Here is a 12,178-nt window from a genome sequence, read left to right as displayed (position 1 = left end):
TGAATTGATCCTTGAAGAAAATTAGGGATTCCAAGGTATGGATGGAGAGTATAGAGAGAGCCTTCTAGGCATGGGGGAACAACTTTTGCAGACACAGAAAAATGAAATATAGAATATAATTAATGGGGGACAAGTGGGCCAATTAGATTCTTGTGTGTGTGTGTGAGTAATGAGTATTTTGCCAAGATAGGCTGAAATGAGACTGTGATAAGTTCATTCTGCAATTTACTTTTCAGGAAGTAGAGGCCCTGAAAAATTGCCTCTCATAGGATAGTCCAGGGTAGTGGAAATGGACAGGACCTTGGCTCTTTTTCAGTGCTTTGTGTCCTTGGGCAACTCATCTAACCTTTTTGTGCCTGTTTTCCTATGTATAAAATAAATGGCTTCTAGCCTCGTATCCTAAAGTTTAATGCCCCTTCTCTTTACCCTACAATCTGTCTTCCTTTTCCCAATCCCACACCCTTTTCCTTTCTCTCAGTCTCAAGTGTTCTCATCTTCATCTCTCTGTGCCTCAAATTTACATTCCTGTTTCTTTGTTTATACCCTCTTCTCTCCGAAGGCTCGTAGCCATATCAGGGCTGGAGGGGAACTCAAAAGGTAGATCATCCAGTCTTTTTAAAGGTGAAGAAACTGAGAATTAAAAGGAACTTTTCGAAGATCACACAGATAGTTAATGGCAGAGGCCGGACTAGAGTTCACGTCCCCTGACTTTGGGTCCTTCCAACCTCTACAATTCCGACTCCCCCTAATCTTTTTTCCTCTACAATTATCCCCAATCATCCAGTTTCTCTTTATTCCCCTTCCCTCTCCAATTTCTTCCTTTTCCCCTTACCCCCCTCCAATCTCCCAAATCCGCTACCTTCTCCCCTCCCCACCATACTCTCCCTGATTTTCCCTGCCCACTTCCCTAGACATGCCCCTAGTAAGCGTCTGCTAACCCCAGCACAATCTCCGCCTTGTTGGAGAGCTGGATTTTGGTTTCCGTCGCCTCGGGTTACGTCTTTTTTTTCAGGTCTTCCCGTACACCCCCTCCTCCCTTCCCGAAGCTACCCTCATCCGCTGCTCCCTTTCTGGAAGCTGGGATCTCTCGGCCAACTCCTCTGCCGCCGGGCCGGCGTGGTCAGTGTCACGGTCCGCGGCCCGCCATGAGCTCCCCAGGGTGGCCTGGCCTCGGGCTCCGGCTCCCGCTGGGCTTGTCTCCTGTGCTGCTGCTGCTGCTGCTGCCGCCGCCGCTGCCCCTGCCCCTGCCCCTGCCCCTGCAGCTGCCGGGACCCCCAGGCGCCTTGGCCTCCGAGTCGGCTTCGGTGTCGGATGGTGCCAGCCTCGGCGGTGGCGAGAGAGTGAATCCTGGTGAGTGGCCGCGGAGTGCGGAAGCTGGGAGCTGGAAGAAGCTGCATTTGGGGTGGCGTGGAAGGGGGACAGCGGCCCACGGCCCCCAACTTCTCCAGCTGGAGTCTCAGGCTGATGAAAAGGAGTGGGAAATTTGAGAAGCAAAGTTCTGACTCAGTTTTCTCTCGATTCTATTTTCATCTAGAAAGGAGGCAACAAGCACCTTGTCCTTTATTTTTTTGGCTCTGATTACATCTTTTCTTCCTTAGCTCCCCTCCCCCCCCACTGACATTCTTATTCTCACTCATGTGTAAAATAGCCTGGGTAAGAGGCAGAAACAGAAATTGAGAGGGAACAATTTAATACAAGTGGGAAAATTGCAGACTTTAGGGGCAAAAGGAATTGTGTATGAGAAGGAATTAGAGCTGGAACAGACGGGGATACATACTTCTCCTTGAGTTTGGGTTTGGGGGCTAGGTGACCTTGAACCTTAAACTTCCCACATCTCAGTTTCCTCATCTATTTAATGAAGGCTTTTTAGGTCTTCTGAGGTCTCTTCCAGCTCTAGTTTGATGATCTTATGCCTTCCTTGGGTTAAGGTTGGAGGGCAAGGAGTATTCTTTAGAGGGGGGGGTGTCCTTATTCACTGGTAACCATTTTAGATAAACTACTAGTAATCACTGCTGCAACGGAGGAGACAGAAGGATATCTGAGATTCTTGCAGTCTGCAAAGTTTTTCAACTATACTGTTCAGGTAAGGAACCTGAAGGGGCTGGGGAAGTTGGGAATGTGTGCTGGGGAAGGGAAGTAGGAAGAACTGTGCACTGCCCCTGGGTCCTTGAGGGGAGCAGGGTTTTTCTGACTAAGATATGTTTTCCTCCTGGTATTCTTTCTCCCTCCAACAGACACTGGGCCTAGGAGAAGAATGGAGAGGAGGAGATGTGGCTCGAACAGTTGGAGGGGGTCAAAAGGTTCGATGGCTGAAGAAGGAGATGGAGAAATACAGTGAAAGAAAGGACATGGTCATCATGTTTGTGGACAGGTAGAGGGATGGGAATGACTGATACAGATGAGAGTGGAGAAAGGAAAAAAATCATTGGAAGACACTCTGAATGTGCATAGGCTCAAAATCATGAGATCAAAAGTTTAGAGCTATCAGGAGATGTCATCCAACCCTGTCAATTTTCAGATGTGCAAAGTGAAACCCAAATGGGGCAGAAGCCCAATTTAAATTCTTGTCAAGTCAGTAGAGCATTTATTAAGCCCTTGTCTGTGTACCCACTGTGGTAAGTACTGGATACACAAATACAAACAAAAAAGAAAGAAAATTCTTGTTCTCAAGAAGCCTGCATTTTAATTGAAGCTGAGGGAGAAGGAAGGAAAGTATGGTGGCAAAGTCCAAAAAATCAGAAACACAGCCAGGAAAGACAGGAAGGATAACTGGCTTGGGCCCTTTATCATAATGAAAGTTCTGAAAGGGGCTCATCAATTGGAGAAGGCCTCAGTGGCAGAAGAATGTTTCAGGGTGAGAAGGTGATAGTTCACTGAGTATATCCTTAAAATAGACGTTCCAGGAGGAACTCAACATTGGGAGAAGGGGACTCTTGGATACAGAGGGATGCAGAGGACAAGAAAGCCACAGGGACAGTTTTCTGATTTCAGATCCAACAGTGTTTTTGTTACACCAAATGTATGGGTACAAATGGCAACTAGGGAAGGTTGTGGTTCTAATAAGATGTTCTCCTTCTCCACATAGCTATGATGTACTTTTAGCTGGGAGCCCCAAAGAGTTGCTGTGGAAATTTCTTCAGAGTGGCAGCCGCTTGCTCTTTTCAGCTGAGAGTTTCTGCTGGCCAGAGTGGGGTTTGGCAGAGAGGTACCCCACTGTGGGAAATGGAAAGCGTTTCCTCAATTCTGGAGGTAAGTGTCCAGGGAGAAATGAGTAACTAGGTCACTTTGGTGAATGGGGCTAAGTCAAACTCAGGGTTGAAATGAAGGACAGACAACATGGGATGGGTTAGGGTTGGGCTGTACACCTGGTTTCAGACAGGAACTTGTAAATTAGGGAAGGCAAGCTTCTGGGCACCTACGAATCCTAAAGAGAAGACTTGGCATAGAGAGTGAGGGGCAGGGGAGTTTTATACCTGATCTCTCAGGTTGGACACCTGGGTTCCAAAGTTTACCCTTTCTGGACAGGGTTCATTGGCTTTGCCCCCACTATCCATCATATTGTTCGTCAGTGGAAATACAAGGATGATGATGATGACCAGTTGTTCTACACTCGGCTTTATTTGGACTCCAGGCTTAGAGTGAGAAGAGGGAATTGGGAAGAAGTCTAAAACACCTAGAAAAGGGGTTACCTTCTCACCTGGGTTAGGGGGTCAGAACTCACTGGCAGAGGGAGAGGGAAGTAAAGTAACTAAAAAAAAATCTGGGTGGCTGGGGAAATGAAAATGTTGGGAGGTATGAAAGAAATATGAAAAGAAAGAAGTTGGTGAAGAATTCCTTTAATTAACATTCCCTATTCTGACTCCTCTAGGAAAAACTTGGCTTGGCTTTGGATCACAAATCTCGAATCTTTCAGAATCTCAATGGAGCCATAGGTCAGGGAGATGAAGAGGGAGCAATTAAGGTTGATAAGTGGTTGGGAGGTTCTCATGGGCAATTGGGTTGCCTAAAGTTGTGAAAATCCCAAAATTATGAGGTCTCTCTCCTAGAGAATCTGTCTTTTGGGGTACAAAAACTTATTCATATCTATGGTTCTATGGATCCTGGGGATGAGAAGTTTAAAGCTTGGCTTCCTTCTTTCTCCTAGATGAGGTGGTATTAAAATTTGACCAGAAGCAGGTTCGTATTCGGAATGTGGCCTATGATACATTCCCTGTTGTGATCCATGGCAATGGACCTACCAAGGTACTTTCCCCTACTCCCCATCCCAAGGACTTGTTAACATTCCTAACAAACCCCTCTATCCTAGGGATTATAGAATCCTTGTATCTTAGATACCTGCATAGAGATCCTGCTCATAATAATAATAATAATTAAAAATCGTAGCTATCATTTAAATAGTATTTTAAATCTTGCAAAACTCTTTGTATGCATTATCTCATTTGATCCTTACCACAACCCTGGTGGGATTGGTTTTATTATCCCTATTTTAGAGAGATGAAGAAATTGAGGATTCAGAGGTTAAATGAATTTCCCAGAGTCACACAAGCTAGAATTTCTATGTGCTACCTAGCTTCTATAGAACATTTGGGACAGATGAGGAAACTGCAGTGTTTCTCTAATTCCCCTTACTAATGTCTTCCCCACCTCTTTGTGCTTATTTCTGTGAAATTTCTGACTCCCTTACCTTCCTGAACTTAGATTTTACTTGCTTTTCTCACCCCAATAGCTCCAGCTGAATTACTTGGGAAACTATATCCCTAATGGCTGGACACCAGAGGGAGGCTGTGGATTCTGTGACCATGATCGAATAGATCTACTGGAGCAGCAGGTGAGGAAGTTATGAGTATGAGAAAAGGAAGGGGGGAGTGAAATGGGAAGGGAGAAATTAGGTAGGATTTAAAATAATCTAACAAACATTAATAGCCTACAGTGTTCAATGAACAGTGCAAGGTGTTAGGGAGGACAGAGAGGAGAAAGAATATCTGGGTTTTCCCCAGGCCATTTCTGCTGCCTTTGTTAGGGGACTATTACTAGATATTGTAGAGTTTGGTTTCTTCTCCCTTTTGGTAATTTCCCCCTCACCCTGGGATTTCAGGTTTGTAAATATGTATGAGTATCCTCAGAGAAATAGTATCTGTCTCTAGAAAGAGGTAGGAGTGATAAGCCAGGCTTTCCAGTGATGTCTTCCTCATGTGCTCCATCTTCACCAGCCTTTCCCCAAAGTGCTTCTGTCGGTATTTGTGGAACAGCCAACTCCATTCCTGCCACGATTCCTGCATAGATTGTTACTCATTGACTATCCACCAGAACAAATCACACTCTTCCTGCATAATAATGTGAGAGCCCCATCCTACTTTCCTAAGCTTTCCTAAGCTCCTACTTATTACCTCTTGAGAGGACCCCACTTAATCCTAGCAGAATGTAAACTTCTTGAGGACAGGGACTGTTTTCCTTTTATATTTATATCCCCAAACCCTAATATAATGCTTCTCAATTTCTTCCCTTGTCCATTTCTCACCATCATTCCAAATTCAAACTTGAATTTCCTCCAATTCCCTCCATCTCTCTTACCTCATATTATCCAGTCCTTTTCTGACTCTCCCTTCTTCTCCTCAACCCCAGGAGGTCCACCATGAGTCCCATATTGCAGCTGCTTGGCCTCAGCTCCAGCACCATTTCTCTGCTGTGAAGCTTGTTGGACCAGAGGAGGCTCTGACTCCAGCCCAGGCCCGGGACATGGCTATGTGAGTAAGGGGAAGGAGACAATTCAGCCACATTGATTCCTACTTAATCATCCTATTGTTATATCCTGGCCATTTCCAGAATTACAAGTTAACCTAGCCTCCATATTGTCCAACCTGCCATTCCTCTGTCCTAAGCAATCCTGTCTCCCTATATTTGAGCCAATCGAACTATCCCCATACTTAGGTGGGGCCATGCCTAGAGATTTCTGGGGAAGGTGGAAAAATATAAGGAAATTACATTATCCATTCTTCATAGTAAGCATTCTTTTCAGAATTCAGTTTTTTATTCACCACATTATAGCTTGAATTTATTTAGCTCTTCCTTTTCTCTGGGAGTTGAGAGTGAGGGTGAGAAGAAAGTAGAGGGGGGGCTTGCGTCTTGGGACTCATCAATCTATTTGTTTGTCTGCAGGGACAGTTGTCGTCAGGATCCTGAGTGTGAATTCTATTTTAGTCTGGATGCAGATGCCATCATCACAAACCCCCAGACCCTTCGCAATCTCATTGAGGAGAACAGGTCATTCAACTGGGTCACTCCCCAGATCTCCAAAGAAATTTTCAAATTCTTTTCCTCCTATCAAGAAGACCTGCTCTCTTATGTCCATCCCAAGGGAATACTCCAGGTCATCCTCAGATTTCTTCATCCCAGACCTCACCTCAGTTTCCCTCTTCCCTTTTTCTCTAGGAAGGTGATAGCTCCCATGTTGTCCCGACATGGGAAACTTTGGTCCAATTTCTGGGGAGCACTGAGTCCTGAAGAGTACTATGCTCGTTCTGAGGATTATGTAGAGCTGGTTCAGAGGAAACGAGTGTGAGTCTTTTTCTTCTGCAGGAATCCCTGCCTCATGTGTCTTGCACCTGTCATCTTCACAATACTATCATTGCCATTACCTTAGTTCAGGCTTTTATCATCATTGAACACACAGTAAATGTTTATTGACTTATTCTCACCTTAGCTACAGTGAAAGCCTCTTGACCAGTCTCCTAGACAGCTTCCTCTTCCTCTTGTGGTCTATAGCTCAGAGGAGTAGGGTTTGGGGAAGCAGGAAGCAGGCCAGGGCAAACCCTGCTGAGAAATACAAAGGGTAAAACTATATTGATCCCTATATTGACCTGGGATGAATAAGTAGGTACATCCTCAGGCGTGGAGGGCTCTCTCCTGACCTGAGTAGAGGTAACATGTGTCAGCAGACATGCTTTTCATTCTAGCTCTTTCTCTTACTATATGTCCTTGAGAGGATTGGTTAGCTTCCCTAAGCCTCAGTTTCCACCTCTGTTCAGTGGCGATATTTGCATTGCCTACCTTACAGAACTGTGAGAAAAGTTAAACTCTCAAATAATATGAAAATGAGTTATCAAATAAAATAATATATGTAAAATACTTTGTAACTTCAAAACACTATAAAAGCTATATTATTATTCTAACCTTGCTCTCTTCAACACATACACAGGGGTGTGTGGAATGTACCATATATATCCCAGGCCTATTTGATTAAGGGGGAGACACTTCGGAAGGAGCTGCCCCAGAGAGAAATATTCTCACAGAGTGAGAGTGATCCTGACATGGCTTTCTGCAAGACAGTCCGTGATAAGGTATGAAATTTGATTTTTAGGTTCCTGGCACAAGTAGAAACTATGAAGACCATTCCCCATTTCTTTTAATCTCACCTTTTTTCTTCCCCAGGGTATCTTCCTCCATCTCAGTAACCAGGAAGAGTTTGGGCGACTTGTGTCCACAACCCGGTATAAAACAGATCACCTCTATCCTGACCTCTGGCAGATCTTCGACAACCCTCTGGTGAGGGAGAGGCCATCCCAGTTCTTTTTTTTCTTTTTTTTTTTTTTTTTTAGGTTTTTGCAAGGCAAATGGGCTTAAGTGGCTTGCCCAAGGCCACACAGCTAGGTAATTATTAAGTGTCTGAGACCAGATTTGAACCCAGGTACTCCTGACTCCAGGGCCAGTGCTTTATCCATTGCGCCACCTAGCCACCCCTTGCCATCCCAGTTCTTGATGCCTGAATGAATAGCCTTTAAGGCTATCTCCCTAAATCCCATCTTTCAGGGAGTAACCCCCTGTCCTTGCCCAGAGGAAAGTGAGGAAATGGAACAGTCTTGAAGTGTCTGATATTAGAGTGGTAACCTATTGCAGCTTGTGGGGGAGTGGAAAGGTAATCGGTGGGGTCTCCTCTGTGATCTACCTGCAGGACTGGCAAGAACAATATATCCATGAGAACTACAGTTGGGCACTTGATGGAGATGGCATGGTGGAACAGGTAAGTTCCTATAAGGAAATATCTCCAAAGACTCAAACATACAAACTTCCTCCCCAGAATCACATCCCATCCACTGCCTTTGACATACACACACACACACACACACAGGCACAGACACACACACACACACACACACACACACACACACACACACACACCCTTGTTATTCAGGTCCTTACTCCTTTTGTTTCCTCAACAACTCCAGCAGGTGAAAAATGAATCGTTCAACCCAGATCCTTTCCCTTTGTTCAATCATCTGGATTCCAGAGTTTTATGAGTTTTTTTTTTCTCTCTCTCAATTTTGCCTCTTTAGCCATGTCCAGATGTGTATTGGTTTCCTCTGTTATCAGAGCAGATGTGTGATGAACTAGTAGAAGAGATGGAGAACTTTGGCCAGTGGTCTGGGGGAAAGCATGAGGTAGGATGAGGTAACTTGGAAAGGGTTAAAGTCAGGAGATATGACTGAGTATTCTGACAGGAGTAGTGGAGAAGATGAAGGAATCCTAGAGAAAAAATAGGGGAAGGTAGAATTAGGGATGATTTGGAAATTAGTCAGAGGATTGGGGGAGGGGATAAAAGAGACATAATAAACCCAAGAGGGGAAGGGGGACAAAGGACTCTAGGCAGGGATCAGTGATGTAGGATCAGTAAGGGGGCTAGTATTAGTGGCAATGAGGGCTTAAGAAACTCTCCTAGGGTAAGGGCATTCCCAGGAGACAGAGATGGCTCAACCTCTTTATGCTCAAACTCTCCTCTTTAGGACTCTAGACTGGCAGGAGGATATGAGAATGTGCCCACTGTGGACATTCATATGAAACAGCTGGGCTATGAGGATGAATGGCTGCAATTCCTGAGAACCTATGTGGGACCCATGACAGAAAATCTCTTCCCAGGATACCACACAAAGGTTGGATGATGGGGACATGGAAGTACTTCTCTTCACCCTGCCCTTCCAGTTTATCTTATCAGTCCTTCTTTTCCTTGCATGATCCCTGTGAGCTTCTGATGTCTTTCATGTTGGGACTATAATTTCTGATTTTAGGTCTTCCCTCAGGGATTGGGTAGGGAGGGGTTATTAAGGAAAAAAATAATTGCTCATATTCACATAGTACTCAGCAATTACAGATAACTCATCTATCCCTGATCTCATTTGATGCTCACAGCAGTCCTGAAGTATGTAGGATAGGTATTATCCTCATTTTATGGCTAAAGCAACCAAGGCAGAGAGGTGACTTGTCTAGGATCACATAATTGGAAAGTGGTAATAAGTCCAGGGCTTTGTATGTGCTCCACCTAGTTTGTGTGTACAGATGAGGTCTGGCTTTATTTCATATCAAAAGCCCCAAGAAGGAGAACAACTGTCACATATGGCCTGCCTTATACAGCCTGAAAGATGGATTAGAGTGAAATGGAGTTGCCTGACAAGTGGGAATGTTCTCTAGTATAAACCTCAGTATACAGAATTTGGTTCCCATTGAGTACTGGGAAAGAATAGCCCCACCTTCTGGTTTACCTGATGCCTCCTTGAGGCACTCTGCAGCTTCAGCTCCCTGATCATGGAATTGGCCCTACAGCACTGAAAGGGAAGGTAGAGTCCTAGTTGGGGACCCTAAGACTTTCTCCTGTTCTTCCCGAGTCCATCTCAGGGATTATTTTGGGCTGACTCATGGGATAATCTCAGACCCCAGGTCATGATCCCCTTCTATCTCTTCCCAGACTCGAGCAGTGATGAACTTTGTGGTCCGGTACCGGCCAGATGAACAGCCATCTTTGCGACCACATCATGATTCTTCTACTTTCACACTCAACATTGCACTCAATAGCAAGGGTCTCGACTATGAGGTGAGCAGGGACACCCTTCCCCTCCACATGTAATATCTCTTTCCCTTTCAGAGAAACAAATGTAATGGCCTTCTTCTTATTTTCTCTCAGATACTTTTGAGATCTTCATAACCCCTGTGCCCCAGGACTGAAAAACATAAGATGTCCAAAAAAAAAAAAATAATCTCCCAAACTTCTCTTTCTCACCTTATATACATATTCACTGCTCCTTTTGTCTCTCATTTTTCTTTCTTAGGCAAATATCCTTTATTTTCTCTTTGTATAAGATCTCTCTCTTCCTCTTCTCACTTCAGTCTCTTTTTAAAAATTTTATTTATTTAAGGCAATGGGGTTAAATGACTTACCCAAGGTCACACAGCAAGGCAATTATTAAGTGTCTGAGGTTGGCCAGTGCTCTATTTACTGCCCCACCTAGCTGTCCCACTTCAGTTTCTTATTATCCTAAATCTGCACCCCTACTTCAGCCTTATCTATCTTGGGTATCTGACTATATTTGCCATGATATCTTGTCTTCCTGGGTTTCTCCTTATTTAGGGAGGTGGCTGCCGATTCCTTCGATATGACTGCATTGTCTCATCTCCAAGGAAAGGCTGGGGGCTTTTGCACCCTGGGCGTCTCACTCACTACCATGAAGGTCTGCCCACTACAAAGGGCACACGATACATCATGGTGTCTTTTGTGGATCCTTGACAGTTAACTACTTTTTTTTCTCCTATCACCACTGTGCCTTCTTGGGCCCTAGGTCTAGACCCCTTCCTCATTGCTAGGGGGAGGGGACAGAAGAATTTCTCTGAGTTTTGTTCCATGATGTGTGTTTTTTATGCACCTGTCTGTCAGTCCTGTGTGTGTCTATGTACCTTGCCTTGACATGGCCCTCTCAGGTAGTCCTTGGAATGCCTGTCCTTCCTCTCCCTACCCTCAGTCACAAGTGGTAGAGTGGTGGCGTGTTTGGGAGAGATTCCCTGTGTGATAAGTTATTGAATAAAGGAGGATTTATAAACTTTGTGTTCATATGTATATCCTACAACCATACACACTCACCCGGTGAACAGTATCCCATTCTTGTAGTGCAGAGAGTATTGAAATGGAGTACATGGATTTATAGTCAAATCCTGACTCTGCTACTTATTGTGCAACCCTGGACAAATCACTTAAATTTTCTGGATTTCAGGTTTCTTTTATTTTTTTTTCTTTTTTTCTTTTTTAATTTTTATTAAAGATATTATTTGAGTTTTACAGTTTCCCCCCAGTCTTGCTTCCCTCCCCCCACCCCACCCCACAGATAGCACTCCGTCAGTCTTTACTTTGTTTCCATGTTGTACCTCGATCCAAATTGGGTGTGATGAGAGAGAAATCATATCCTTAAAGAGAACAGAATTCTCAGAGGTAACCAGATCAAACCATAAGACATCTGGGGTTTTTTTTTTTTTCCGAATTAAAGGGAATAGTCCTTGTACTTTGTTCAAACTCCACAGCTCCTTATCTGGATACAGATGGTACTCTCCTTTGCAGACAGCCAAAAATTGTTCCCAATTGTTGCACTGATGGAATGAGCAAGTCCTTCAAGGTTGAACATCACTCCCATGTTGCTGTTAGGGTATACGGTGTTTTTCTGGTTCTGCTCATCTCACTCAGCATCAGTTCATGCAAATCCCTCCAGGTTTCCCTGAAATCCCGTCCCTCCTGATTTCTAATAGAACAATAGTATTCCATGACATACATATACCACAGTTTGCTAAACCATTCCCCAATTGAAGGACATTTACTGGATTTCCAATTCTTTGCCACCACAAACAGGGCTGCTATAAATATTTTTGTACAAATAATGTTTTTACCCTTTTTCCTCATCTCTTCAGGGTATAGACCCAGTAGTGGTATTGCTGGGTGATTTCAGGTTTCTTATCTGCAAAATGAGGGTTCTTGAACTAATTGATTTCTAAAGTCCCTTCTAACTTTATTTTATTTATTTATTTTTTGCAAGGAAGTGGGGTTAAGTGGCTTGCCTAAGGCCACACAGCTAGGTAATTTAAGTATCTGAGGTTGGATTTGAACTCAGGTTCTCCTGACTCCAGGGCCATTGCTCTATCCACTGCGCCATCTAGCTGCCCCCCTAACTTTAAATTCCATGATACTTTGGTTTCTATCCCTTACTGACTTCCCACTCTCCCCACACATCAGTGAATATAGGGAAAGACTGGATATTCACCAAAGGGAAGTGAACAGAAGAGGGAGAAAGAGGGAAGACCTCAAGCAACTTTGGAAAGAGGGATTATTTTTCCTTCCATTCACTTTTTGACTCCCTCCTCCTCTGATTATGGT

General features: G+C 44.2%; 1 protein-coding gene across 1 annotated transcript; it reads left to right on the top strand.

Annotated features, from left to right (window-relative positions):
• Window positions 1–917: 917 nt before the first annotated feature.
• Window positions 918–10,879, top strand: PLOD3 (procollagen-lysine,2-oxoglutarate 5-dioxygenase 3). The gene is made up of 19 exons (XM_074225389.1): window positions 918–1,350; window positions 1,992–2,083; window positions 2,235–2,371; window positions 3,086–3,249; window positions 3,526–3,638; window positions 3,869–3,932; window positions 4,145–4,242; window positions 4,727–4,828; window positions 5,211–5,336; window positions 5,623–5,744; window positions 6,157–6,261; window positions 6,430–6,555; window positions 7,196–7,337; window positions 7,429–7,542; window positions 7,949–8,017; window positions 8,331–8,435; window positions 8,778–8,924; window positions 9,734–9,859; window positions 10,394–10,879. The coding sequence occupies exons 1-19, from the start codon at window positions 1,146–1,148 to the stop codon at window positions 10,547–10,549; spliced, it is 2,313 nt and encodes a 770-aa protein (XP_074081490.1). The 5' UTR covers window positions 918–1,145; the 3' UTR covers window positions 10,550–10,879.
• Window positions 10,880–12,178: the final 1,299 nt, after the last annotated feature.

This window comes from Macrotis lagotis, chromosome 2, assembly GCF_037893015.1.
Source record: "Macrotis lagotis isolate mMagLag1 chromosome 2, bilby.v1.9.chrom.fasta, whole genome shotgun sequence".
NCBI classification, from domain to species: Eukaryota; Metazoa; Chordata; class Mammalia; order Peramelemorphia; family Peramelidae; genus Macrotis; species Macrotis lagotis.
This window is presented reverse-complemented; position numbering and strand designations above follow the sequence as displayed.